Consider the following 26633-nt stretch of genomic DNA (forward strand, 5'->3'; position numbering starts at 1 on the left):
TGGATAGCTATGTATTTGATTTCACATTTGTATTGCTGACTCATTGCAAACATTATTGACAAACTAATTAACACTCTGTTGCTCTAAGTCAGGAAAAAGGCCTTCTCTCCATTTAACCACTTTTTTTATTTATTAGATACAGTTCCTTGTGCAATTCTTTATTAAAGCTGACATCTTTGAATCTCTGTATGATTAAGGGGGGGGGGGAATTAAAAGCTTCAAGCAAAAAAAAAAAAAATTGACAGCAAAGTTGACCCCCCCAATGAATTCTCTCTCCCAATTTTCCTAATTAGCTATTTCTGCTAAGTCCCACTGCTGCTGGCAGTCATGGATCTCTACATAGCCTGGCTGGTGATTAAGATAACTATGTTGTGCCACAGATGTTAGAAGAACCTCTAGTGTCTCCCTCAGGATAACAATCCCTTGGTTTTCAAAAATGGCAACCCTTAAACCTCATTTTTCCCCTTGGTATTTATTCTGCCATTTTTCAATCCACTGTCCTCGCATATTAAAATTATTGTCAGCTTACAGAGATGGGAGGAGGGAAAATCCCCTTATTTGCCTCTGCTGCTGAAAACATATGATATCTACATTAACTGTATGATTTGCAACATATGGAGCTATGAAGCTGGTAAGTAGCTCACAGCAAAAGAAAACTGGAAGAGGGGCTTGGTGAAAGAGAATCCTAGAAGGGGACTAATTTTGCAAATTTCAGAAATAAAAAAAAAAAAACTGGAACTACCTCTTTCTGAAAAAAATTCATTCTGCAAGAAAGAATGGCCTATACACAGGAAAATCAACATGATGGTTACAGGATGTCCAGTCTTGTAGTAGATTTTACAAACAAATAACCTAACTGAGAAATTAAATGAGATATGAGCAATGTGCAGCCCATCTGCCAAATGTATTCAATCAATTTAGTCTTTTGCCAAGAGCCCTTCCTCAACAGCTTGCTACCTGAGAAAGGAAAGAGAGAAAGATAGGATGTTAGAAAAGAAGGGGATGCAAGAAATTATTGCTACCTTTGGCCAGACACTGGCATGCGACGTAGCCCCAAAAGACTACTTCAGCTAGAATGCAGGCAGTAAAAGAATATTACCCTGGACTAACTATATGGACTAGTATGCTTCTTCCCTTACATGTCAGTAATGTAAAAAAAATAAACAGAGACATCCTTTGATTTTTCTCTGCATCATTCCCTTTCATGGGACATTCAAATGTCTGCACCTTTATTTTCTTTTTGCATCTTGAAATTCTTCAAGATTAGATGAGCACTATTAAGCAACCAGGCCTGCTTTGTAGTTATACTCTTTACCCTTAGAAAAGAAAAGAAAAACAAGATTAAGTCCCTTATCAGTGGTTGATGAGGATGGAGGGATATGCTCTTCATGGATTTGATGTGATTTTGTACAGTAATATCATTTCTGTACACACACAAAAAAAACAGGCCAAAACAGAAGGTCTGTATTTTGCAGCACATGAGTTTCAAGAAGAGAATGGAATCAAGTGGCCAGGGATGTGTTGGTGTTTCTATCACTTAAGGTCTTCAAATAATCATCTTTGCAAGACATTCCTCCTCTGGACTTATGTTAAATAGGATGTTGACCAAAATGGCCTATGAAACTGATTCCAGTTCTACAGGATTTTCTGCGCTACTGGATAAAACCCATCCACCTGATTACCTGTGAATGATCCTTGAGCAGGACACTTGATGTATTTGTGCAAATGCATTGAAAAAATGAAATAATTGTGGTATAGACTTAAGGGGATGGGATAGGATTAAGAAACCATGAAAATGGGACAGGGATTGTTACTGTATATACACTACTGGAGTTCCTTAGAGGGAAGAAGAATATCGATCTTCTCTCTCCTATTTTGTAACTGATTTTCTGGAAAAGATCCCCAAGAAGCAAAAAAATCCTCTGAAAGTGAGAAGGGAGGGGATCGCACCCCCACCCTCCCATAGATGGAGGCGATGAATTAATCTTGATGGGGGGACAGAAATATATTGAAATGAAGTTAATAATACTACAGTCTGGATAAATTTGAAAATTATGAAACCTGCTAAGATTTTACATCTGAAAGAGTATTGATGAAATTATAAGAAAATAATTCTTTGTTTTAAAAGTTGGAAAATGACTTCTAGCCAAATAGAGAACAGCTGAACAAAGGAAAGAAAATACACTGGGCTATCTACTACAGAGTGAGAACTACATTTGTTTTAAAAACTGTTGATCTTCTGGGATTATAAAGACTTACTGAGCTGTGATTTCTAAGCTCAAGAATTGTTTGCAGAGAAAGAAAAAACTTGACTTTTGGCTAATCTTCTAGGGGTGAATTTACTGGAAATCTCTTAGATGGTTAAACATTCTTGACTACAGTTTTGGCTGGCTGATAATTGTAAGACCCATGAACAAAAGAACTGCTACAACATACTGCTTTTAGTGGTGCTTTGACAATTGGAAACACAGTGGATTATAAAAATCATATATAAAGATAAAAACTATATAAGACTTGGTTGTTTGGATTTTAAGATTGGCTGGTTTGACAAGGCTAACCAGAGAGATTATGGTGCCGATGACAGACTGTCTGAATGGGAGAGACAAAATAGATGTTGCATACTTATCTATACCAAACCACACCAAATATTCCCCTGGAACATCAGAGATCTGTAGAAGTAACACTTCAAGACAAGGCAAATATATTCCAGGGGGAAATGTGTACAATGCTGCAATAGATTCAGATGACAATTGTTTCAAATCATGATGAGATTAAAAACAACTTTGATGACATAAATGAGCACATCTTTAATCTAAACTTACAGTTTAAAAACCCGCAGAAAATGACAATAAAGAATGAACAAACAAATCAGATAACAGAATACAAACCAGAGGAAAGTAACCCAAATAGGGAAGCTACAAACAAAGAGAACTACAACTTAATACAAATAAAAGAAAATCTGCAAGGTTTTTTTTGTTTTGTTTTGTTTTTGCAACAATGGAATTGGAAAAGATATTTTATCTCCCAGGACTTCAAAATAAATTTGACGATAAGAGAGAAGATCTAACAAAATGGATTATAGAATTGCCAGGAGAATCATTAGAGCTTGGGACACAAAAAACACACATCTTACCTAATCTGTTTTTATTATTACCAACAATATTTACAAAAATACAGGAAGAATCTCTTGGCAAATTGAACATACTGATTTGGAAAGTTATTTGGCTAAAGAAGAAGGCTAGAGTTAGATTCAAGAGATTTGATTCGACTTGCCAGATGAAATATTATGTGATTAAACACTTGTTTGAATATGGTTAAAAGAACAGATAAATTGTAGATATAAAGGGGCCCTACAGTAAGAGGGATAAGATATACAAATAGTATAGTACTTTTTATAATATATGAAATATAATAAACATTGGGATGAAAAGTTTGGATATTTAAAGATAATTAACTCTGAGAAAATTATGACTGATAAGAATGGTTTAAATATACAGGAGAAATTAAGCTTAAATAAGAATTTTGAAAACAGGACACATAGTGACTTAATAAGATGACTTTTAGAAAAGATGTTATATGTTGATACTGTTGTTATTTGTACAAATATTAGAAAAATGTTTATATTTAACGTATGTATTGAAAATATTAAGAATTATATTTGTTTAATGTCGACAAAAGGAGACCAGTGGAAGAAGAGAAGATCAAGGAAATATATTATTAACTAATATATTGATTATGGAATTATAGAAATTAATTATTACTGATTGTTTTTAAATATATGAACCCAGACAACATGCTGTTTACTCAGTATGAAAGCTTGTTATTGTAAAAAATCAATAATATATATATATATATTTTAAAAAGAACCATGTTGTGGTTCAGAGTAGATTTTTATTCCCTGAGAAGCAGTGAACAAAACATGGATCTGATCTGTGGTTATGAAGAACTAATAAAATGCAATCCTGCAAAAATTATACACTCTTCATGTAAACATATGGAAGGGTAGTGGTGGAGGTGGATGGAGAGATTTTAAAATTCCTAGCAATTTGACTCTATCTACAGAACCCTCACATCCTGGAGGTAAACTGTTTCAACTCCTCCCCTCAGGGTGCCGTTATAGGGATTGCATGCCAAACCAACTAAACAAAGAGACATCTTTTTCCCTCATGCCATCACTCTGCAGTACTGTCTTTTGTATAAATACACTGTATTTACCCATGAAGTATTACTATTACTATTATTATTACTATTGTCCTTCTCATCATTTCTATTACCTTCTCTTATGGGTATCATGTGATTATTATTACGCTGTTGTTTTGCATGTACACTGAGAGTTTCTGCACTGGAGACAAATTCCTTTATTTGTCTAATCACACTTGGACAAATAAAGTATCCTATCTCCACAAGGATTTTTTTTTTTAAAAAAAAATGATGCACTATAAATAAAGACAATAAAAAAGCACAGTCTCCTTCTGGTCAAGTTCAACTCCTGGACTACATGTCCAAATAGTTTTCTTGACAATCATATGGAAATTGTTTGCCATTACCAACTTCTGATTTGTTTTAGAGTAGAGACTTAGAATAGTCTGGTGGTTTCTCATCCCAGTATTTCAGGTATGACCAGGCTTAGTTTTTTGAGATCATGAAGGTTACCTAGGTACAGCTTCTGTCGTAATTCATGAGGCAACTTGGCCTGCAAGTCAAATATGTATCCAGAGGCATATTAGATTAATCTGCATGGAACCTTATTCACTTTTTATAGTCAAGGCTAATTTGGTACAGGCATCTCTTTAATTGGAGCCTATCGTATCTAACAAACAAACAAATCAAACAACTACAAATAAAGCTACTTATCGAAACCAACTTCTTGATTATTTACAAGCAGTCTAAAACTCTAAGAGATGTTATTGCATACTAGTTGAGAATTTCAGATTTTCTCACTCTATGTTATTCTACCACTTAAGTGGGGAAAAAGAAACCCTACAGACCAATTTTAAACCTGAAGTAATTTATTCTGGGTCACATAATCTGGCTTTTGCTATTTGGCAACCTCCCCAAAACCAAATTATTCTGATTAAAGTGCACGTTATTGCTTTGGATTGCATATGTGAATTATTATGTTCAATCATTATGGCTCAAATCCAAATGAGATGCTTAGGCACACATAAGCACTTGACAGTGTGTGCCCTTCTAATTCCCCTGGACTAAATCAACAGATTTATGCATGCTTAAACCATTGAAATCAATGGGTTTGTGTATTCTTAGCTCTGTTCTCTAGTAAAGCACCTGGTTTTAATTTGCAACTGCAACTGCTTTCTTCTGGGTTCCTTTGACTTTCAGGCATGGTTTTATTGGCTGGGTTGAATGCAACATCAGGAAGGGACAGATCAGAATTCCTGTTTAAGATAGCTGTCCTCTGTATGAAACTCTGACTTCAGCTGCAGGAAGAACAGATTTTGATTTAGTTTGATTTGGGGTTATGATTAACTATCCCACAGACAAGGCTGAGTTCCTCAACTGCAATAAAGTGGGAGAGAAAAGCAGAATTGTAACAGTTGGAAGAAATTATTTCAGCCACTGAAAATTCCAGCTTAGTGCAGGGTCCAAATTAAAGCATTTACAAAACTTGTCTATCCAATTTACTATCAATTGTCTGCTTGAAGATATCCAACAGATGAGAACTCACTACCTCATTCATTATTTCCATATAGGACTGGCTTGACACTTCCCAACTAGAATTTATCTTCCATAACTTAAGATACTGATTATTTCATATCCTACACCACAACACTTGAAGAATCATGGTTGCTTGCTGTGTGATACCATTTTGGGTTCTTGAAAAGTCCTATCATATTTCTCAAATATCCAGACATCTCAATCATCATTGTTGCCTTCTCTGCACTGTTTCAGTTTACTTTTCTTAAGATGTTTAATTAAACTCTACATCCTTCTAAAAATGTATTTGAGTGCCTGTTCCCTGTAATATGAGCAAATCTTCTTGAAGATTCCTTGGATATGGTCTATATCACCTTAAAACAGGAAACATTGGGGGGAGAGAATATTTTATTTTAATTTTAGAAGATCATTTTTCTATGTGCTCAAACATGACCTTTTCACAGACTCCCCCCCCCCCAGTTGTCAAACTCAGGGTGATTCTTTATTTCCATTTGTAGCTGCATGTAAAATTGTGTTTTTAAAAACTGCTGAAATTGTCAAGAAACCTATTTTTTCCCCTCAGGGCTCAGGTCAAAAAGTTATTTTTAAGCTTCCAGCCAAGTACTATTACTCAGAAAGTAAAGTTTTGAATGTAAACCATCTTCAACCTGGTATTTTTCAGATGGGTTGGATTTCCATACCCATAATCTAGATCCAGTAAGATCAAAGACTATGTTTATATGAGTTAAAGGCCAATACATCTGATAGGAACAATGTTTGGAAAAACTGTCAAAGAACAGAAAGAGAATCAAAATGGAATCATGTTTAGTATTTTAGATTAAGCCTAAAATGAACTACTTTATAATTAAATAAGCTTAAAGGGTGACTTTGGCTCAGGCAAAGTCTTAATCTCTTAATCAGGTTGGCATTTTTATTTGCTTCCTTAGGTCCTGCTCTGTAAGTGTTGGGAGTGCAACTGCCTATTTCTGAAATTATAATGAAAAGAGGACCCTAGTTATGTGATGCCTGCTCAGGGTGCCTGCTTGAATTCCTCAACCTTGTTGCTAACAATTTCCCCAACTACTGAGATGGGAGGGGTTGTTTTCTCCTCAACATTTGGCAGATGGTATAAGGACAACCATGGACTTGTCCCAAATAATTTCTGGCCTAATTTTCATCTCTAAGCAGTTGGCTTGTGATCTGAAAATGAAAGAGATTGCTTTAATGATTCTTTGCCGTAGTCAAATCACTACCTGATCTAGTTGAGGCACACCACACCTTATGACCCTAGGAAGGGATTGGGTGGGTTTTGAAAGTCTGTCTCAGACACCTTATGGATCTGAAAGAAATCCAGAGGGTCCTTGGGATTTTCCAGTAATTGGGTAGGATTTATTGCCTCAAAATAGCCTTTCATTTATCAAAAATGAGCCATTTCTATATTTGCATTGTTGATGTAATCTAAAATCTGAGAGTGGGATAAATGGTACCTAAATTTGACAAATAAATAAAATCAGGATAAATCAAAATGAATTTTGCCAACAAATTTATCATTAATAATGGTGTGTGATGATTGATTAAGCCCCTCCCCCTTTTATGTGGCATAATAGTAGATATTGGATTCTCAGATCGAGGTCTATCGTTTTCAGTATATTAAACAACAGAATGCCAAATTTCCCTATTTTTTTTACCCAACCACATTTATTACAATATTTGTTTATTACTCTGTTCTAAAGGTTTAAATGGAGAGAAGGTAGAAGCTTTCTACACTCAAATTATCCAGAAAAAAAATGTAAGTACAATAATGTTATTTTCTCTCCACTGGACCTTTGAGATCCTTTAACTATTACTCAAATTTACTTCCCATCCCAACTATCTTCATGGTTCACAGTTGCTATTAAATGAGGTAACTCATAGTAGACTCAGGGTGAAAGAGAGGGTTCTCCCCAAACCTAGTAAAGGACTAGAAGCACCATTTCAAAGCAATTTCAGCCCCATACCCCAACCCAATTTAGTGTAATCCTTTCATTTTAAGAAGTCATTTGGAGGAATGAGTATGCTCCAATAAGAGTGGGATGTGGTTTGAAGCCCCATGTGTTTCAGTTTCCTTTTGTACACATTTGTCTGGATTGATTTCTGGTTGTGTATTGGTAAGTTTAGATCAAATAATGACAATATTTAAATCAAACAGAATGGTAGAATTCCACTTACATCCAAAGAATCTTCATTCACGAAGATGAGACTCATACTCTGGGAAAGAAGCCTGCAGGAGTACCCTAGAGAAATAATCAACATACAATGGGTGGTATCAGAAAATATAATCAAGGGACTCATAAAAAACTATCCTGCATCTTCTTCAGTCATTCTATCATCATGAGCGAAAGAACAGAGTTGGGCTAGAAAGCCCAAATTCGCAATCAATCTCCTTTCCTTTATTGGCACATTTTCCTGAGTTGGGAGGCCAGCCCCGAAACTTTCCTTTGTGCAAGTTTAATATATAACTATGAATCCTAATGAACTTTTCTAAATTGTGTAAGAATTTGCAGAGAATCTGAGAATAACAGAATGTACAAGGACTTCCCAGCATGACCCTTATGACACTTTTAATTGTGTGCAAGGAAAAAACATGCCCAGTGTGGTATGAGATCAAAATCTATTTAAAAAGAGCTGTGCTGAATCACATTATAGCCTTCCCTATATTAGCATCCACCAGCTAACATAAAAGTCTGGAAATTGCTCAGTCCCAAAGCACCTGAAGAGTACTGGGTTGAGGAAGCCTGGACTATGTAATACATCACTTGATTTCCACAATGGCTAGTTAGATGCTTCTATAATGGTGCCTCTGCAATAAAGTTTAAGGATGGCAAAATAAAAACATGTGGTGACATCATCATGCAAAGCATTTTTCATCATTTCTCCGATCACTACTGAACCTAAGAAAAATAACAAGGCCTGCTTTGCCCATCAAGCTGACACAGGTTGCAAGTTATTTGCTTACTGTATTTGTGTTTGGCTTAAAGTGTTATGTAAACTAAGGCACTTTGATTTGTAAGCTATAGTTTATGGCTTAGCCTGTTAAGCAAGCTCAGCCAGCTACGTTTTATTAAATAAATCATGGTTTTATTTACTTATGTAATTTAGAGGCTGTCCATCTCCTATTGTGTACTGTATTGCACTGCACTGCACTGTATTGCATTGTATTTACTGTATATAAAATTTAGTGACTGTCCATCTCCTTCACAGAGTGACTCCAGGCCTCCAGATTACAATTTAAAAAGTAAGAAAAAGTAAGGAAAGGGAAAGAAATAAAACAAGAGCGATTTGAAGATAAATATTGGAACAAACAAACCAACAACAACAACAAAATCCAACAGGGGCTCAAAACACCATCCTGTCCCAAAGCTCAATAACCAGGTCTTTAATAGTTTCCAGCATGTCATCAGGGTAAGAGCCATCTGGATAACTTGGAGATCTAATTTCAGAGGGTAGGTGCAATGACAGAGAAGATATACTTCTCTGGTCCCGTTAAATGACATTGCTTAACCATCCACTTTGTCCAATTCCAGTAGTTGAATAGAGACAGATGGAAAAAGACTCTAATTCTCAAGGCGTAGTATGAGCCTGGCATAAAGAGAATATAGCAATGAAGTCAAGATACCAAAAAGCAATTAATTCAACTCTTTGTGGGAGAACTAGACAACTGTGACCCATTGTCTCATTGTCTCAACAGATATTTCTTTACCTAAACAGAGAAACAGAATGGCCAAGGCAAAAATTCAGTGGAAGTGTCTTCTGACTTCCTGCTGGCTTGTCTGTGGCTGACCACCCTTGTGGGATTGGTCTACTTGGCCTCCAGAGCGCTAGGGCAGGACCAGTCTAATGAACCTCTAGGCAGTGTGGCAGCACTGAACAACTATAAATTTGACAAATTTCAATCCCATGAAATGCAGGGTCCATGAGAGTTTTAGTTGTTCATAGATAGTCTATTGCAACAGAGGAGCTCTTTGTTCTATGTGCATACTGATGTCTAAGAAAGTCCAAATCACGTTAGTCTAATTTGGCTTGCTGGCTTTGGCTTAAGGTAATTTGTAAAACCAGCCACTATAGTTTTTAAAACATGCATAACTGCTTATGTTGTTGGTGAATCAGGTCCCCGGGATTTGTTGTTTGTTGATTTCCTCAGCAAGAAAAAGTACAAAAAAGTATACGATATTCACAATGAAGAATAATAACATAAACAAATATAAATTATTAGATTAAATCTGAATAAAACTGAATAAAATTTGGGGGAGGATTAAAGTTTATCATCAAGAATGAAAACCAACTATAGAAAAATGCAGTGAGTTTCTATAAGGTCTCTCTAAAGACCTGTACACTGAACAATTTCATAATGCTGGAATGAGGTCTGGCATGCCAAATTATGTTTTTAAAAATTCTTTGAGAAATAACAGCTTTAAGGATTATTCATCAAGTGAGACCTGGTTTTTCCCCTGGGAATGACTGTGGACCTAAACTGTTACAAATTTGGTATAACTAATTGAAAGGGATTTTCTGGTAGTTTTTGATTGGAACAACAGCTGCAGCAGCGAGCAGTAATTTCTAAGCTTCTTCTTGCTGTTTTATTTTACATCTTTCATATCATGCAAGACGCCATTTGACAAGTGGAACTGGAGAATAGCAATGCACATTCTACTGAATTCCTCAGTAATCAGCAAGAGCTCATATTAAATTATGCAAGGAGATTTGCATCGAGATTGATTTCTTACTCAAACACATACATGCGCTTCCCTTGGAAATGTAAAGGGAAAACAACCTGTGATAATATTAAACTATTTACAGGAAAAGGCAGAAATGTCTGTCTCCTATCTATCTATCTATCTATCTATCTATCTATCTATCTATCTATCTATCTATCTATCTATCTATACATACATACATACATACATACATACATACATACATACATGCATGCATACACCTACCTACCTACCTACGTCCTATCGGAATTAGGCAACAGTTTATATGAGAGGAACGTACATTCACAGTCAAACAAAAATCTATCTCAAGCAGACAAAATGTGATATTTCTCCCTCCCATTGCATAACTGGGCCTCAAGCCTAGGAGTAAATCCTCAGGCTTTGCCATCTTAAGAACAGTACTGAACATCCTTCTTGATTTGTTTTAGCTTCTGAATGTATTTTTACATTTTTCACTACTGTGGAAAGCAAGAAAACCCATATGATTTACTGACATTTCATTTAAAATGTTATTTCTAAGGAGGCTATTCTAGTTTTAAGTGTAAATAATAGGACCTACTGGCTATTTAAACTCAACTTAACGCAAGTGAAGTCATAGAATACCAGGGCTTTGTCGTTAAAAGCCTTCATTAAATTATACTTGAGATCCTGACCTTAGCATGTATTGTCTTTGGGATCACAAAAGTTAAAAGCACTTGGTGCAAAAGCACCTGGAATTGAACAGAACAGTGAAAACTAAACTCCAGAAAGAGTACACAATTGGAGCTATGCAATTGCAGCTTAAATTAACTTTGCAATAAGCTCCCCCTGAAACTTTTGAAAGAAGTTAAAACTACCGGTACCCTTTAATAATAAAACCCATTAGGAATAAATATCAGAGGGATTCTATGAAAGAATGAACTTAAATAAACAGGTCTGGAGATGTCCCAACTTTTTAACAAAACTTTCTTTGAATACTTTGGATACAGCACTGATGAATGTGTTAAGGACTCTGTTTCCTGCCTGTATTACTAACTGGCCAAGTAACCTGGCTGCTATATATACTATATATTTATTTTTAGATTTTTTATTGTTTTAAAATGTTCCTAGTGTTTTAATTGTGATATATTTTTTGAACTGTAAGCCGCCCAGAGTCACTGACTAAGATGGGCAGCTGTAGAAATCAATCAACTAATCATTCAAATAAAGAAATAAATAAAGCCTGAGCAGAAGAGCTGGAACTGAAAAGCAAGAGGGCAATTGCAAAATCATAGATTGTTGATATAACACTGGAATAAAATATATTAATTAATATGAAAATAGTAAGAAGGGGGTATTAAGCACAATTTAAACATTTAGAAATTAGCTAATATTCTGTTTGAATTTCATGTACAACTGTCATTGGGGATTGATTTTTAAAATTAAATTCAGGATGCTATATAATTGTTGGGTTTTAGTTACTATTTAGTCTATATGTCGGAATGAAAGTGGCTACATTTTATTGAGGAAAAGTGATTTAACCACAGAAACTTTAAGGTTTTAATGATTTTGTGATATTATCCTTTTGGGTTTATACACTATTTACAGGCATTGAATCATAGCCCATTTATTATTTTTATATATATGAAATTGCTCACAATTGCTCCTTCCATCCTATTTTGACTGATTCTCTCTGCCCCATTTACTATAGCTCCATTAAAAGAAAAACTTTTGATTCATACCATACATTTGGCAATTTGCATTGATGCTATTGCAATAATTATTTCGTTAGATTTTTTTTAAAAAAGCATGTTATGTAGAGTATTGTTATGTATACCCTTATTATCCATTAAAGTAATATAATGTAACATAATTAATATATATATATATATATATATATATATATATATATATATATATATACACAAGAAATTAGAATCAATCAAATTGATTGCATTAATAACATTCCTTGGAATTATGGATACAATTATTTGTCTTAAGTAATTCCAGGAATTTTCCAATTATTCCACTGATTGACTGTCTCCTACAGAGTTCCAACAGGTCAGATTACTTGCCAAAGCGGTAATATTTTATTTATACCAAGATCTACAATTTTTATCTGGTGGCATTTGCAAAGGACAACTTCACTGGGAAAATTGATGGGTTGTTACCTATATTGAGAGCAGTTTCTTGTTTGTCCCCCGTTAGTACCCAAATCTTGATCTCTGCTTTTATTAGAGTAGATATCGTTTCCGGGACCCCAGCTTGAAGGCGATCCTCAATTGCTGTTGCACCCAGAAGCAGCAATTCCTGAAGAAGAAAGAAATGGGTGATGCTCAAAAGTAAAAATAATGACAGCAAGTTGTGTCTTGCTTTTTTTGTTGCTGACAAACCAATGTAGTTGGTGTACATATAGCATAAAACTAGTCATTTCAGAAATCATCAAAATAGCACACACTTTGGCTAAAAGAAATAATAGTAATCGCAACTTTAAAAAAATCAGCAGTGGAGGAAAGCCTGCAGAATTACCATGTCAAGTGAGAATTAAATGAAATGGTTACTTGACATTTCCCCCCAGTCTTGCCCTTAATCACTTTAATACACACATACATATAAATACCTATTCCATACACACAGAGACAAACATGTATACATATAAATATTAATCACTGCCATTTTGAATACACAGTGGAAAGAGGAAACTTGAGATTTTATATAGGGGCTATATTAGGCATCATAACATCCTTAGGAGGATCAAGGAGGGCAAATGATAAAATGAGCGTCACAATGTCAATAGATTTAAATCCTAGATTTAAGTCCTATACAATGCTGTACAGTTGCAATATTCTGTAATAGTTGGTCATCGTTAGGGTTTCTTATATCTGCAACAAAAGCAAGTTATCTATCCAATCATGGCCTAGTTCTTGCACTGTTAGCTCCTTTACTATTGAGTTCTAGGTAGAAATTCATTCCCATGTCCCAGCTAAAACTCTGACACTGAAAGGTGTCCCAAAATCAGGAATTCATAGCCTCTAAAGCAGGGCTTTTCAACCAGTAGCACAGGTATCACCTGTGGTACATTAGCACCTGGCAGGTGGTACGTGACCATCCTAGAAAAGTGGTAGCGGGGGAGGGGAATGACCTGAACTGGTGGCAGCACTGCACAAGCCTGAGCGAGAGATGGCTGGAGCTGCAGGGTTGTCAGGGCTCAGCGGAAGCACCAGGATCAGCACTTCTTTGGGACTGTCAGGGTTCAGTGGAAGCACCAGGATCAGCACCAGGCTCCAGCTATAGCTCAGTGATGATCCTGGTGCTTCTGCTGAGCCCTGAAGAAGCATCAATCACCTGGAAAGCAGCACAGATCCTGGCGCTTCTGCTGAGCCCAGAAGAAGCACCGATCATCTGGAATGTTGCAGCATCTCCAGGGTCTTGTGATTTACATTCTGATGCTTGGCAACTGATTCATATTTATGGTCACAGTGTCCCGGGGTCATGTGAAGTGACCAAAACCTGCTGAAACTGCCCAGCAGATGGGGGGAATAAAAAACAAACACTCTCCCCACCCCACCCCCACTGCCAATCCTCAACAGAAATGCTCACAACAATGAAAACCTTGGACAGGAGGAAGAGCGCTGCCAGGCGGGCAGGCAGGTGTCTTGCTCGGTTGTGGCTTGGGGTTCACTTTTTTCAGTGCCATTGTAACTTTGAACAGTCACTAAGCAAACTGTTGTAAGTCGAGGACTATCTGTACTTTATCACTTTTTTCCTTTTTTTTTTTTTTTGGTCATCAAGTTTTTGACACCTTGCTAGGCGCCTGGTGGTACTCGGATGTTGCCATATCCTAAAAGTGGTACAATGGGTGAAAAGGTTGAAAAGTCCTGCTCTAAAGGAGTCTCTTGGAGGCTAGCAAAGAAAGGCGGGGGCTGAACTAAGCTTCAGACTCCCTCCTTGGCAGATATCATCTTCCTATTTCAGAAAGGAAAATCTGACTGCATATATTTCCTGGCTCTGTTTCAAGAGCTGTAGGATTGGGGCCTAAAATGACTAGTTTCCATCCGTTTTCCAGAAGCTTGATTTCTAAAAGAGGTTTAGAAGCACTCTTTTTATAGCAAGTTCTGGTGGCGTTCTAAATCAGCACAGTAGAACTATACTATTGATACAACCATGTAGACAGCTGCGTAGGAGTTAACGGGTTGTGATTCTTCACTGAGTTTGCCCTTATTAAGTTAAATGTGCTCTCATGCACATATAGTAATTTGTGTATTGTTAGCTTTCAGCCAATGAATGATATTATTTATGTATCTATTGCAATACATGTGCATTCATGAGTTACAAATGAGCTCCAACTTGAACCTTGCTCCATGTTTAGGGTGGAGGCCATAGCTGTCTATAAATATCATTTGCCAAAAGCTGTTAAAATAGCTGAAAATTTGAAAAACAAAGAACAGAACATAATGTTTTCATAAAGAGAAATTTTATACATTCAGTCACTACATGGTGTTTTCTAGAAGAGGAATGGTTAAGTTACAAACCAAGCATATAAGCCAAATATTCATTTAAGAGTTGTTTAGTGTACTTTGAACGTTATGCTGTAAAAATTAAAAAAAAAAAAACACTTTTAAACATATGTTCCAGGACAACTATCTTTTGATTTAATATTTTTAAGGCCTAAATTAAACCAAATGTTAAGCCATAGAAATGGAAAACTTTTGAGCAGTTGATCTAAGTGTGAAAAACTAGTTAACTTTAGAAAACATGGTATTAGGAAAAATCATAAGGGAATCCAATTTTTTTTATCCATTTGTTTATCTTATAAAAAAATACACTCATCCATGTTGGTCACATTCTTTACTAGACAAATTCTAATACAATAGGAAAGGACAGAGATGGGTTACTGTCATATTTTAGTTCATTTTTCAGGACACTATCGTGGATCAGATTGTCATTTTCATCCCAGGCTACAAAGTCTGAGATGAAAAGGTCCTGAATTATGAAACTCCAAAGAACATGAAATTGATCTTGTTGCTTCCCTTCAAGCTGTGATCCTTTTTTCCAAAACATGGCAAGTTCGTTCCAGGATTTCTAAAAGTGCAATTTTATATGGAAGCTGAAAATCATCAAAATTTCCCATTAGCCAAATTGTCTTATTCAAACTGACTTATTTATTGAACAAATTTATAATGTATGACTCTTGACAGTGTGCATCAATAAAAACCCTGAATAAGCCAAGCCAAAGAAAAATGATAGAAAAGACAATTTAAAAACCACATTTGTATACAAGCGCATAATCAAGGCTGAGTAACATTCACACTCCCAGCAGGAAGGTGCAGTTACCATCCTGGACCAATTCATAGGAGAAAAAAAACAGATCTTCATAGCTCTATAAAAGAGGATCTGCAAAAAAAAAAAAAAAAAAAACCCTAATAAAATCAGGCCTGCCTGGGAATGGGGAGGAAGGGGTTCATCCCAAAGGGTGATAACCAACTATATGCTTTTCTCCTAGATCCAATTAGATGATATGGGGACAAAGATGGGACCAGGAGCATGCTTATTCTTCACAAAATAGTAGGGTAGACAGAAATAATTATAATAAAGTTTCGCAATATAAAGCTATGAATTGCACAAGGTGGTTAGCAGGAGCCCCAGTACAGCTTATGTTATATATGGGGGTACCAAAGTGCACCCTTCAATTACTCATATTGTTGCATTCTGGATGATTGCATATGCTGATGCAATAAGAGTGCAACAATACTCATACACTCTTTAAAAAAGTCTTTTAATCTTGCTTGGTCAGATTTTGTTCATCTTCTGTCATGTTTGCCATTTCATCTCCCACAATACCTCCAAAATGCAAGTGATTCTCCAGGATTCAAAGCAGCAAGATTTAATACCTGTATGATTTAATCCAAAGTAGCCACCACCAACTAATTTCAAGGAACAACTAAGATCTCAATCAAACCATACATGAGAGTCCCTGGACAACCCAAGCTCCTTCTGGGTCCATTACTTGTCTGTGGCGAACCAACTTAATATGTCCTGTGATGAAGGGCAGTCCTAAAGAACTCCAACCAGGAATGGCTGTCCATGATAGGGAAACAATAATAACAACCCCTCCCCAATTCCAGATAGCACCACCAATGCCTGAGATTAAAAAAAACAGCTGCAGTATGTGCTCTTATCCCTTGTGAGTTGGACATTCAATAGCCAGCATCAGGTCCATGGTTGCCATGATAGCCTTGAACTCCTGGGTAATTTATGACTCTGCTCACACCCAGGGAGGGCGGACTAAAGCCACCCAAGACCACCATCAACCCAGCCACAGCATCTGGCAATTCATGTAGAGAGACAGTTGCTCAGCAGAAATAGCAATAGTTGATCCAAAGTCTAACTTCAGAAACACTTGCATATTTTACATATGCAGAGGAGCTTCCAGATGACCAAAGCTACTACCTCTCCCTTTCCCAAAACCTGAAGGACTCATTTCCAAGATGGGCCTCTCCTGGCCCCAGTAATATATGATTAAATCATAAATGAGGCAGATCTGAGACTAATCCAGCAATGAATAGCAGCTGGAGATTGGGACCACCTAAAGCATGGCTCCTATGACACAAGCAAAGTCCAAGTTCCATTCAGCTGTATGCAGTGACTAGCAACTGATTGAATAACTTGGATAATACTCAAGGAGCTCCTAGATTTAAGTAACAAACAGCATTTTGGAGATACTCTTTTCCCAAGCAAATATAATAACCTTAGCTGTGTAAAACTTGGATTGGAATAGTACCCCATTTTAAACACTTTCTCTCCCAGACATTATTGTGCAACATCTGAGTAAAGGAGGGAGTACAAATTAAAATAAGCAAAATTATGTTTATTAACCTTCTCAATGATCTCATAACACTCTTCCAACTTTTGAGTTCTGTCTTTCAAATTCGTGCTGGCTTCGTTATATACATCCAGCCATTCCTGGTAAGAGTTTTCTGATAGATCTGCATAGGCAATGCACAAAGTCCTCAAACCTAGAAAAGGAAATACAGAAGTTCAACCCAAATATCTAGAGAGGTTAGGAATTTGGCTTAAACTTGAGAGAGAAAAACAATTATTAAGTAAATGAGCGAACTCAATGTACTCCAAAAACCCAAACTTCCTTCCCACACAGAAGCTGGTTTTCAAAATTATTAAAGTAATACATTTGAGATTATAAATTATACTCTCAGATGTATGTGATGCAAAAAACAAACAAACAAGGAATACAGGTAGTCCTTGTTTAGCAACTTAACTCAGTTGTTAAGTTGTTAAGTGAAACCACAACTGTGCTTATGATCTTACTTTGACTTTCCTTTGCTTTACAGACTTGCTAAGATTATAAAAGCAAGGGCAGGTCATAAAATTGTTTTTTTCATCCCCTGTGTAACTGAATAGTCAATAACGAGGCAGTTGCTAAATAAGGACTATCTGTATGGCTTTCCTAAGGAAAGAACATACAAAGCAGATTTAGGCCCATTATAATATTTGGTACTGCACCATGCAATTTTACTTTTTGAAATGTGAATGCCACAGTTGTTAAGCAAACCCATTGTAGGGGCTGGTTTTGGGAAATAAATGCTGGAAACTGGAAATAAATGCCACTTTCTGGTAAAACCATTATAAATTGTGGTCATGTCACTGTGGGCCACTGCAAAAAGCCATAAATGCAGGTCGGTTGCCAAGCACTCAAAATTTGGCCACATGACCGTGGGAAGGTAGCCACTGTAACTTCAAAACTGGGTTCTAAGTAGCTGTTGGGGAATCCATTGTAACTTAAAACAGTTACTAAATGAATGGTTGTATGTCAAGGACTACCTATATTATAAAATGAAACTGTAAGACAGAATATCCTGGTGTGAGATAAAAATATAGTTTCCCAGTTTCACTAGCTAGTTAGCGTTAGCCCTCAATTTTTTTTTTTTAATCATCACTTGCTATTTGCCTTGATCTCAAAGTAAATGACTAGCCACAATAATCTGGAGAACAGCCTCTTCCTTTTGGAATATGGACAACATGATTTTTATATGGTCAATGTCTGTATTCACTAAGGTGACCAACTTTTTTACAATGAGAAGGAGGACACAAATAAATTGAAGAAAAAAAAAGTGAGTCTAATGCGTGCGTGTGTGCCGTGTCATGTTTCGGTAAGAAGTAAACAAAGCACGGCGCACTCTCTCAAAACAATTCTCCTTTGCGGAGCGCGTACGTCTCATAATCGTGTCTCGCCGCACTGTACTGAGCCTTGACGAATCGTCATGTCAAATACAAATATGTCACATCACACGCAACGGATCGGATCGACGTTGATCGGATACGGAGATTTACAGATTTTAGTCTTCAAATATCAAAAAGGAGGACATGTAGGAGGACACTTTTCGAGAGAGGACAGAACTTACAAAAGGAGGACTGTCCTCCCTAAAGGAGGACGGTTGGTCACCTTAGTATTCACAAACATTGGTGTAATTATTTGTTTTCTATTGCCCATCAAGTATTAAAAATTGGGCAAGTTGCCATGTTAAACAGAAAGGATATATTATGAGCATGTAAGTGTTCCTAAAACAAAGAAAAAATAATTTTTTCAGGCACAAGGAGAGACAAGGCTCTTCCTGCAGTGCAGCACCATTAAACATTTACTACATAAGAGAGCACTCAGATCAATAACAGATTGATATAAAAGATTGATACCAGATAACAAAACTCACTGCTATAGCCACGGAGGTTGACTCTTAAAATAATCTAGGAAAAATATGGGCTGCACTGATATAGTTTGTTCTAAAAAAAAGTGTTTAAACATTTATAAAATGAGTATTACATGGACCATTTCTTCATCCATCAGCCTCATTATCAATTTCAGCCTTTCTGGCCCCCAAAGTTTAAGAGCATTAGCATCTGCTGAGACCTAATGGCTTGAGACATATCATGTCTATTGCATTGCTTTCCTCCAATAATCCATTCTTTTTCACACTTTAAATGAAGTCTCAATCCAGACAAAGTCTATTTTCAACAAGGTTTATTTCACCGCTGGCTTGAATAATATATGTAGGAATGAGCTAAGCTGCATTTCAAGATATCTTTTGCTTAGAGGCAAACACTAGTTTTAAAGGGCTGCAAATGTAATGAGTAACTATAACTTTCTTCAGCATTTTGTTTCCTTTGTCTTCCTATTATATTTTTGTCACACTAATTTTGCAACTTTATGAAATCTGGAATAGCAAAGACAATAGATGAGTTCAAGGCTATGATCTTAAGGATGGAAAGAGAGCTTGGTCACTTAGCTTGTCTCTATCCATTCCTTGCTTTTGTACTTTCTGAATCAATGTGCCAACTGATAGGCAATCATATTTTGATATTTGCAATTGGGAGAATTTTAAAATGTAGTTCTCTAGTTAAATATGGACATATCAGGGAAACAGTTCACATCAATATATGTATTTTGTGAATATAAAATGAACATCACATTTATATAAACCAGATTAAAATATATAAATGTGCATAATATTAGGAAAAGTGCACACAAAAGTATGCATATTGAGAAAACCTGCATATAAATGTGTATAAATTTAGGGTATGTGTTTAATATGTCAAATTGATTCAAAAGTTGAATGAATGAATGAATGGAAGATGGAGAAAGCTAAGCTTGACAAATGTGTGTTTCTAACAAGGATGTCTCAGTTATATCATATTCAGTTTTAGAAAAGCATGACTGGACAAAATATGTTTATTCTTAACTCTGAAATTTCCCAAGCTTTCCCATTTCATATATATTGAAACAGAATTTGTTTAGCTACAGAACAACACATTTTGATACTTAAGAAGAGCAATAATAAATCAATAAACAAATATTTAAAGTGCTACCAAATAAATAATTAAATAAACAAGTATTTACCTTCTGTGGCAAAATATTCAAGATGACATAGAGTTTGATCCATGTATTGTGAGTCTTTGGATAATCTCTCAAAAATGACATTATCCTGTCAACAAAAAAAGTATATAAATAATTTCCATAATGATGTCTGCATTCCTTTTTTAGACATATGTTCTGTCCATCTATAAGGGATAAAACCAGTGGTGGAATTCAGCCAGTTCGCACCAGTTTGGCAGAACCGGTAGCTAATTTTTTGTTGCCCAAGACAGAACAGGTTTCCAGAAGCGGTATCCACACAGAGAACCAGTTGTTCACATATTTGAATCCCACCACTGGATAAAACTAATCAGGCACAGATCAGTATATTCAGGGCTTTTTTTCTCATAGAAAGCTCAGAACGGAGTTCCGGCACCATTTTTGGATAGAACCTTATAGAGTAGGCAAAGCGGGTTGTATGACGTGTATGAGTTCCAGCACCTTTTTTTTTTTTTTAGAAAAAAAGCACTGAGTATATTTTACCTAATACAATTTTTGCCTAAATATGGATTTAAATTCTCTAATTCTTAAGATCAGGAAAAGAACAACCAAGAACCTATTAATTCAAAGGGCAGGAAGAAAAAGGCCTAAGATTTAAAACATGAGCTGACATATTAATGTAAGATTTGAGACCTCTGCTGTGAAGTAGGCTATGAGGTTTTTTTTTTCTTATATGCAACAAAACAATTTATCTAGCCATGATGAAGCTGTGAAGCTTCTTCTGCTGGTTATTATCTGGCTGCAAAGTTGAGGTTTCTGGAGAGTCACAATTTACCACCAGGTCCAATGAAAGTCTGACATTATCCATGACAGCAAAGGTGGTTCAGATTTTTAAAATGTCAAAAAATATGAAAATTATTCTTCATTGTAAAGAAGTAGCTCTTATGGATAGTAATAAATTATGAATACATTGTCCAGTCTACAGGAGTGGAGATATAATACAGGTAGTCCTGGACTTATGACAATTGAGCCCAAAAATTCTGTTGTTAAGTGAGACATTTGTTAAATGAGTTTTGCCCCATTTTATGACCTTTCTTGTCACAGTTCTTCAGAGAATCATTGCAGGTGTTAACTTAGTAACATGGTTGTTATGTGAATCTGGCTTCCCCATTGACTTTGCTTGTCAGAAGATCACAAAAGATGATCACATGATCCCAGGATACTGCAACTGTCATAAATATGAGTCAATTGCCAAGCGTCTGAATTTTGATCTCGTGACCATGAGGATTCAGCAATGGTTGTAAGTGTGAAAAACAGTCATAAGTCACTTTTTTCAGTGCCGTTGTAACTTCAAACAGTCATTAGACTGGGCAACCATTTGTCTGAAATGATATAGGCCAGGGTTTCCTGCCTGAGCAGGGGGTTAGACTAGAAGACCTCCAAGGTCCCTTCCAACTCTATTATTATTACTTTTACTACTACTATTACTACTACTATTACTACTACTACTACTACAATTGTAAGTTATGGATTACTTGTACAGTGTTTTTCCAAATCATTAACTGACACTACTTAAGCCAGGGGTTCTCAACATGTGGTCCACAGACCTCTGGGGGCTGCGATGTTATCAAAGGGAGTCCGCGAAGCCTCCAAGAAAGGATTTGTGATTTAAATCCGAATTAAGTCTTGATGGTCCATGGCCAAAAAAGGTATTTAAAGAGGGTCCGTGGTGAAGAAAAGGTTGAGAACCATTGACTTAAGCCATTTTTCCCAGTTACTTCTTTCCAGATATTTTGGTTCCAACATCCCAAACTTCCACACTATATGGCTACTGAAATTTTTGAGACATAAGGAATGCACAATTTTCAGTATCGGTACAAGTACTGTTGTCATTAATATTTACACATGCCAAAGTGTATGGGTTACCATCACACTATTGTTTTGTGAATAGGCAGGAGATACTTACAGCTCCTTTACAATACAAACGTAGATGACCTTCTGGAGTCCGAACGATTACAGACATTCTCTTTCGATTACTGAGAATAGGACAAACATTCATTGTGATTTTTAGAAGTCGTTGCTGTTGCTGCTAATATTTATTAAAGTAGCAACTAAGCTACTTAGTGGAAGATATTTATGGAATAATTTTGCTTGTATTTCATAAACACAAATTGACAGTAATTTAGTTAAATAGGTCTGAGATTTGAATAAGGATTAATTAATAATGTCACCAAGAAGCAGTAAAATAGGTTAGGAAATTCCAAAGTTGTAATAGTCCCAATGTATCTATAAAATATGTTGAGGAAGGTTGGCCTAATGACTAGCTTCACATAGTGTACCAAATTATGATTTACTTTGTTTAATAATGGCTTAGTCTGTTGTGTAAAGCCAGTTTTTGTGTTGGCCCTCCCAATCCAGACAGAGAATGAGGCAGATAAGCTAATACAAGTATTATTGTATGGCTAGATTAACAGAATCTTGAAAGTCTGAAGGTAGAAACTTTCCACTGCCATTTTTAACTGTCAGATTCTCTCTCTCTCTGTCTCTCTCTCTCTTTCTGAAAATTAAGCCACTGGAGGCTCCTTCTTCTCTTGTCTGATCATATCCTAGACAACATCTCCTTCCCTCATCCCCCAAAGTCATCCACACATTCCATAACATGTTATAATTTATACACCATAGTTTATGACTTAGTATGTATGTACCTAGCCAACTCTGATTTATTTAAAAAAAAAACCAAGACCATATATTATCTGTGATGTCAGCCTGAATGTACAGATTGATTGACTGATTGATTGATTGACTGATTGGGACCTTTGATTTAATCTTGGACACGTCTTGGCAGGTTTCTTAGCAGGGTTTTTCAGAAGTGGTTTGCCATTGCCTTCTTTCTAGGGTTTAGAGTGAATGACTGATCCAAGGTCACCCAGCTGGCTTTGTGCTTAAGGCGGAATTAGAACTCATGGTCTGCCAGTTTCTAACCTGATGCACCTTAACAACTACACCAAACTTGCTCTTAGATATATAGAATAGCAGAATATACCACAGCACAGTATAGCATAACATTGTGTATGTGTGTATATGTTGTGTGTGTCTGTTTGTGTGTGTGTTTAAAGCTTAATTGCAATTAGCTTAAATGCAATGTAAACAGTTCCTGTATCTAGTTTTAGGAATGTATTTTTTAAATTAAACCACAGCATACATACTGCAACTTTTGGAAGTGAGATTTGAAGAAAGGAAATAACAACTGAAAACTAAATAAAAAAAATCTCTATTTTTATACAGGCAAAAACTGTATCCAGAATCAGAAAGAAAGAAAACCCATATTTTTGAATGGTATAACAATGGGATGTTATACAATTATTGTACAACAGTGGGATGTGTGAACTACGTTTAGCATGTCATGTACAACTAACCAATTACGATTGAGTAAATAACCACTTAGCATACGATTAACATTTTAGTACATAAAAAGGGAATTTCATTGTTCCTATAATCTTCAAAAGATATTGTCATTTCAGCTCAGTTGTATGCCATATTTTCAGCAGCTGTCCTGACACAGTGTTTTTACAATGTTATTCCTTTTGTGGACATTACTATTTAATTCAAAACCATGTAACTCAAGTTGCAGTGCAGCTAGTCAGGTTTGACAGCAATGAACTATAAGGCTAAATGGCCAGTGATGCTGAAGTTTATGATTTACAGTATTGGATATTTCTGCCCTGCTTCCCAAGACTAATACAGTGAAAAGTGAAAGAGAAATGTTTTCAAAGGTTTGTGATACTGCCTCAATCACATTATCAACCTTTTTCCATTTGTCCATCTCCTTTTTCTTTTCCCTCTTTTGAGAAAGAAAGAAGGGAAAAGATTAGTCACAGAATTTCCAACGTGAAATGTAGGTCAATATTTAGTTTTACCCAATTGGCAGGGGGAACAGAACAAGATTTTTGCCTTGTATGGAACATCTGTCTCTAATTGCTGTAAAAATCAGAATTACTAAAAAAAAAAATCAGGAATAGCCTAGAACTATATTTCTAGCCACTGTATTTATCATCTATAACTATTCTTTAAAAAGTGAGTAATATTGGAAGAAGGGAGAGAGAAAATTGTTTCTGTGCTATTAATTTGTTCTGAAATTGTCCAAGTGAGGTTCAGTGAGACTGACAGACCGGTTATTTGCAGTAAGAAAATACCACATATACTGGCATATAAGCCAACCCTCAAATTTTTAACCAAAATACCATGAAAAACAAGCCACCTGTGGGTAAGCCAACCTGCATTTTTCATGATATTTTGGTTAAAAATTGACAGCTGGCTTATCCACGGAAGGGCTTATGTGCAAGTATTATTTGTTTATACATAAAATATGGATATTATATTTTTTAAAAGTATTGCTAAATATGCTCACAGATAAGTCAATCTGCAGATAAGAAAAAGATCATCTATTAGTTCTCAGTTCTGCCTATGAAAGGTAAATAGCCCATTTATGGAGGTCAAGTAGGATCCAATCCCCTGAAACCTCTCCCAGTCAGATCAGCTTATATTGCAGCCCTTAAAAGATTTCAGACCAACGACAATTCCAGTGAAATATAAAGTCAATAAATGAAAGAAATGAAACAAAGAAAATTTATTTTAATTACAGGACATTCCTAACTGTTTCCCTCCTTGTATTTCTTGTAATTGCTATTAAAAACCAATTACCTTGAAAATTCCAACACATTAAGGATCTCAAATGTCTCTTCTTTTCCTAGCTGGGATCATAACAGAATAAGATACACTTTAGTAAAAGAAAAACTAAAAATACACGAAGAACTGCAACGAAAGCATTGTTTTCAAACATCCATATCAAAAAAATGTGGAAATAGGTCCCTCTGCTGGGCATAACCATGTACTTATATTCTTAAGAACATGCCAAAAGGAATATTTTCTGTAACTCAACATGTTGCCATGCCAGAATTAAAAATGCTGTATTGAAAATTCCTTAAAATTCCTTAAAAGTTTTGTTCCCACATAAAGAAGGTAATGATTGTCTAACTTTTTCTCAGTGCATCTAAAAGTTTCTTTCACTTTTCTCTTGGTTGTGTTTTTGAGCTGTCTTTATTGTCAATGGTGGCTCAGGATGGCCCTGGTTGGCACTGTTTTATGTTTAATCCTCTCTGGCTGCCCAAAAGCCGAAGAGAAAACAGAATTCCCTCAAGATACTTTTCTTTTGGATTTTATGAGAACCTGAGAGGCTACTATTGGAGAGATTACAATACAATCCAAGGCAGGATATTCATGTATACACTTGGCCTTCTCAAAATTAATCAATATGACATTTGAAAGAAATGCTCAAGAAACATGGACGTAAATTCTTCACTCTTTTAGCCAAGCATGCCAGAAGCACCATTTGGTAAGATTTTATTATTTCATCTTCTCACCCTACAACTGGCAGGGTTAAAAAGAGTTTTCCATTCTGACTAAGAGTAGGATTACTTTGCTAATTAATCACTTAGATCAGTGTTTCTCAACTCTGGCAACTTTAAGATGTGTGGACTCTAGTTCCCAGAATTTCTCCAGAATTCCCCAGCCAGCTGAGGAATTCTGGGAGTTGAAGTCCAAGTCCACACATTTTTAAAGTTGCCACTGTTGAAAAATACCGAAATAGATGGATCTTGTCAGGTATATTTTGCCCTGATTGCCCTATTTCTGTGCCATATTTCCAGGATAGTCTTATAGAAGAATTTGGAAATAATCTCACAATGCTTCCTTCGCACACACTCTTACCGCATCAATGATAACAGAACGTGGTGTCCTCCCAGTGAAAACATAGCCAAGTTTTTTTGCTCCTTTGACTAAAGCTCCTTCATCTGAGGAGAAAAAAAGTTTCCCATTACAATTTTTTTTAAAAATAAACAATAAAAAGACAATGCAGATGTGCCTTTATGAAAACATCCCTCAATTCCCCAAATGGCTGCAGAAGATCTCCAAATTTCTCAGGAGCCCACTCGGATCAGAAGTTCTTCAACAGAAATCGGTCAGTAATGTTAGGAACCTTCTTTAAAAGGCAGCATGAGTTCCTTGCTGTCATCGTGTCTGCTATAGGTAGTCCTTTCATTTTTCATCAAGTGACAGGAGACTTGGGAATCCTTCAGGAAGTCCCACAGTCAGGATGTTTGCAGACAGAGGAGACAGCACTGACACAACCTAAGGTTCAGACAATGAGCCCCAGAAGACCCTCTACCTTCACAGTTTGGCAGAAATCTGAGATTTCAAAATCAAACTAGGTAATACCGTTAAGTCCTTTGTTTCAGAAATGGTGGAAATACTCCAATGTACAGTCTACTTGATTTATTTATTTTTAAAAACATTTCTGTACTGCCCCAATCATCACTCTTAGCAACTCTGAGCAAAATAGACAA

General features: G+C 36.1%; 1 protein-coding gene across 4 annotated transcripts in view; it reads right to left on the minus strand.

Moving 5' to 3' along the window:
* The window catches only part of ATP8A2 (ATPase phospholipid transporting 8A2), a 347289-nt gene that overhangs the window by 230753 nt on the left and 89903 nt on the right, over window positions 1–26633 (minus strand). For all 4 annotated transcript variants that reach the window (XM_039356441.1, XM_039356458.1, XM_039356469.1 and 1 more), the window contains exons 18-24: window positions 25999–26081; window positions 24934–24983; window positions 22199–22268; window positions 20278–20362; window positions 17244–17383; window positions 12539–12677; window positions 7864–7928 (exon numbers count right to left, since the gene is read on the minus strand). In XM_039356441.1, coding sequence (XP_039212375.1) covers window positions 7864–7928; window positions 12539–12677; window positions 17244–17383; window positions 20278–20362; window positions 22199–22268; window positions 24934–24983; window positions 25999–26081 — 632 coding nt within the window. The remainder of the gene's footprint in view (window positions 1–7863; window positions 7929–12538; window positions 12678–17243; window positions 17384–20277; window positions 20363–22198; window positions 22269–24933; window positions 24984–25998; window positions 26082–26633) is intronic.

The sequence above is a fragment of the Crotalus tigris genome, unplaced genomic scaffold, assembly GCF_016545835.1.
Source record: "Crotalus tigris isolate CLP2741 ecotype Arizona unplaced genomic scaffold, ASM1654583v1 scf7180000017573.2180621, whole genome shotgun sequence".
Classification (NCBI taxonomy): Eukaryota; Metazoa; Chordata; class Lepidosauria; order Squamata; family Viperidae; genus Crotalus; species Crotalus tigris.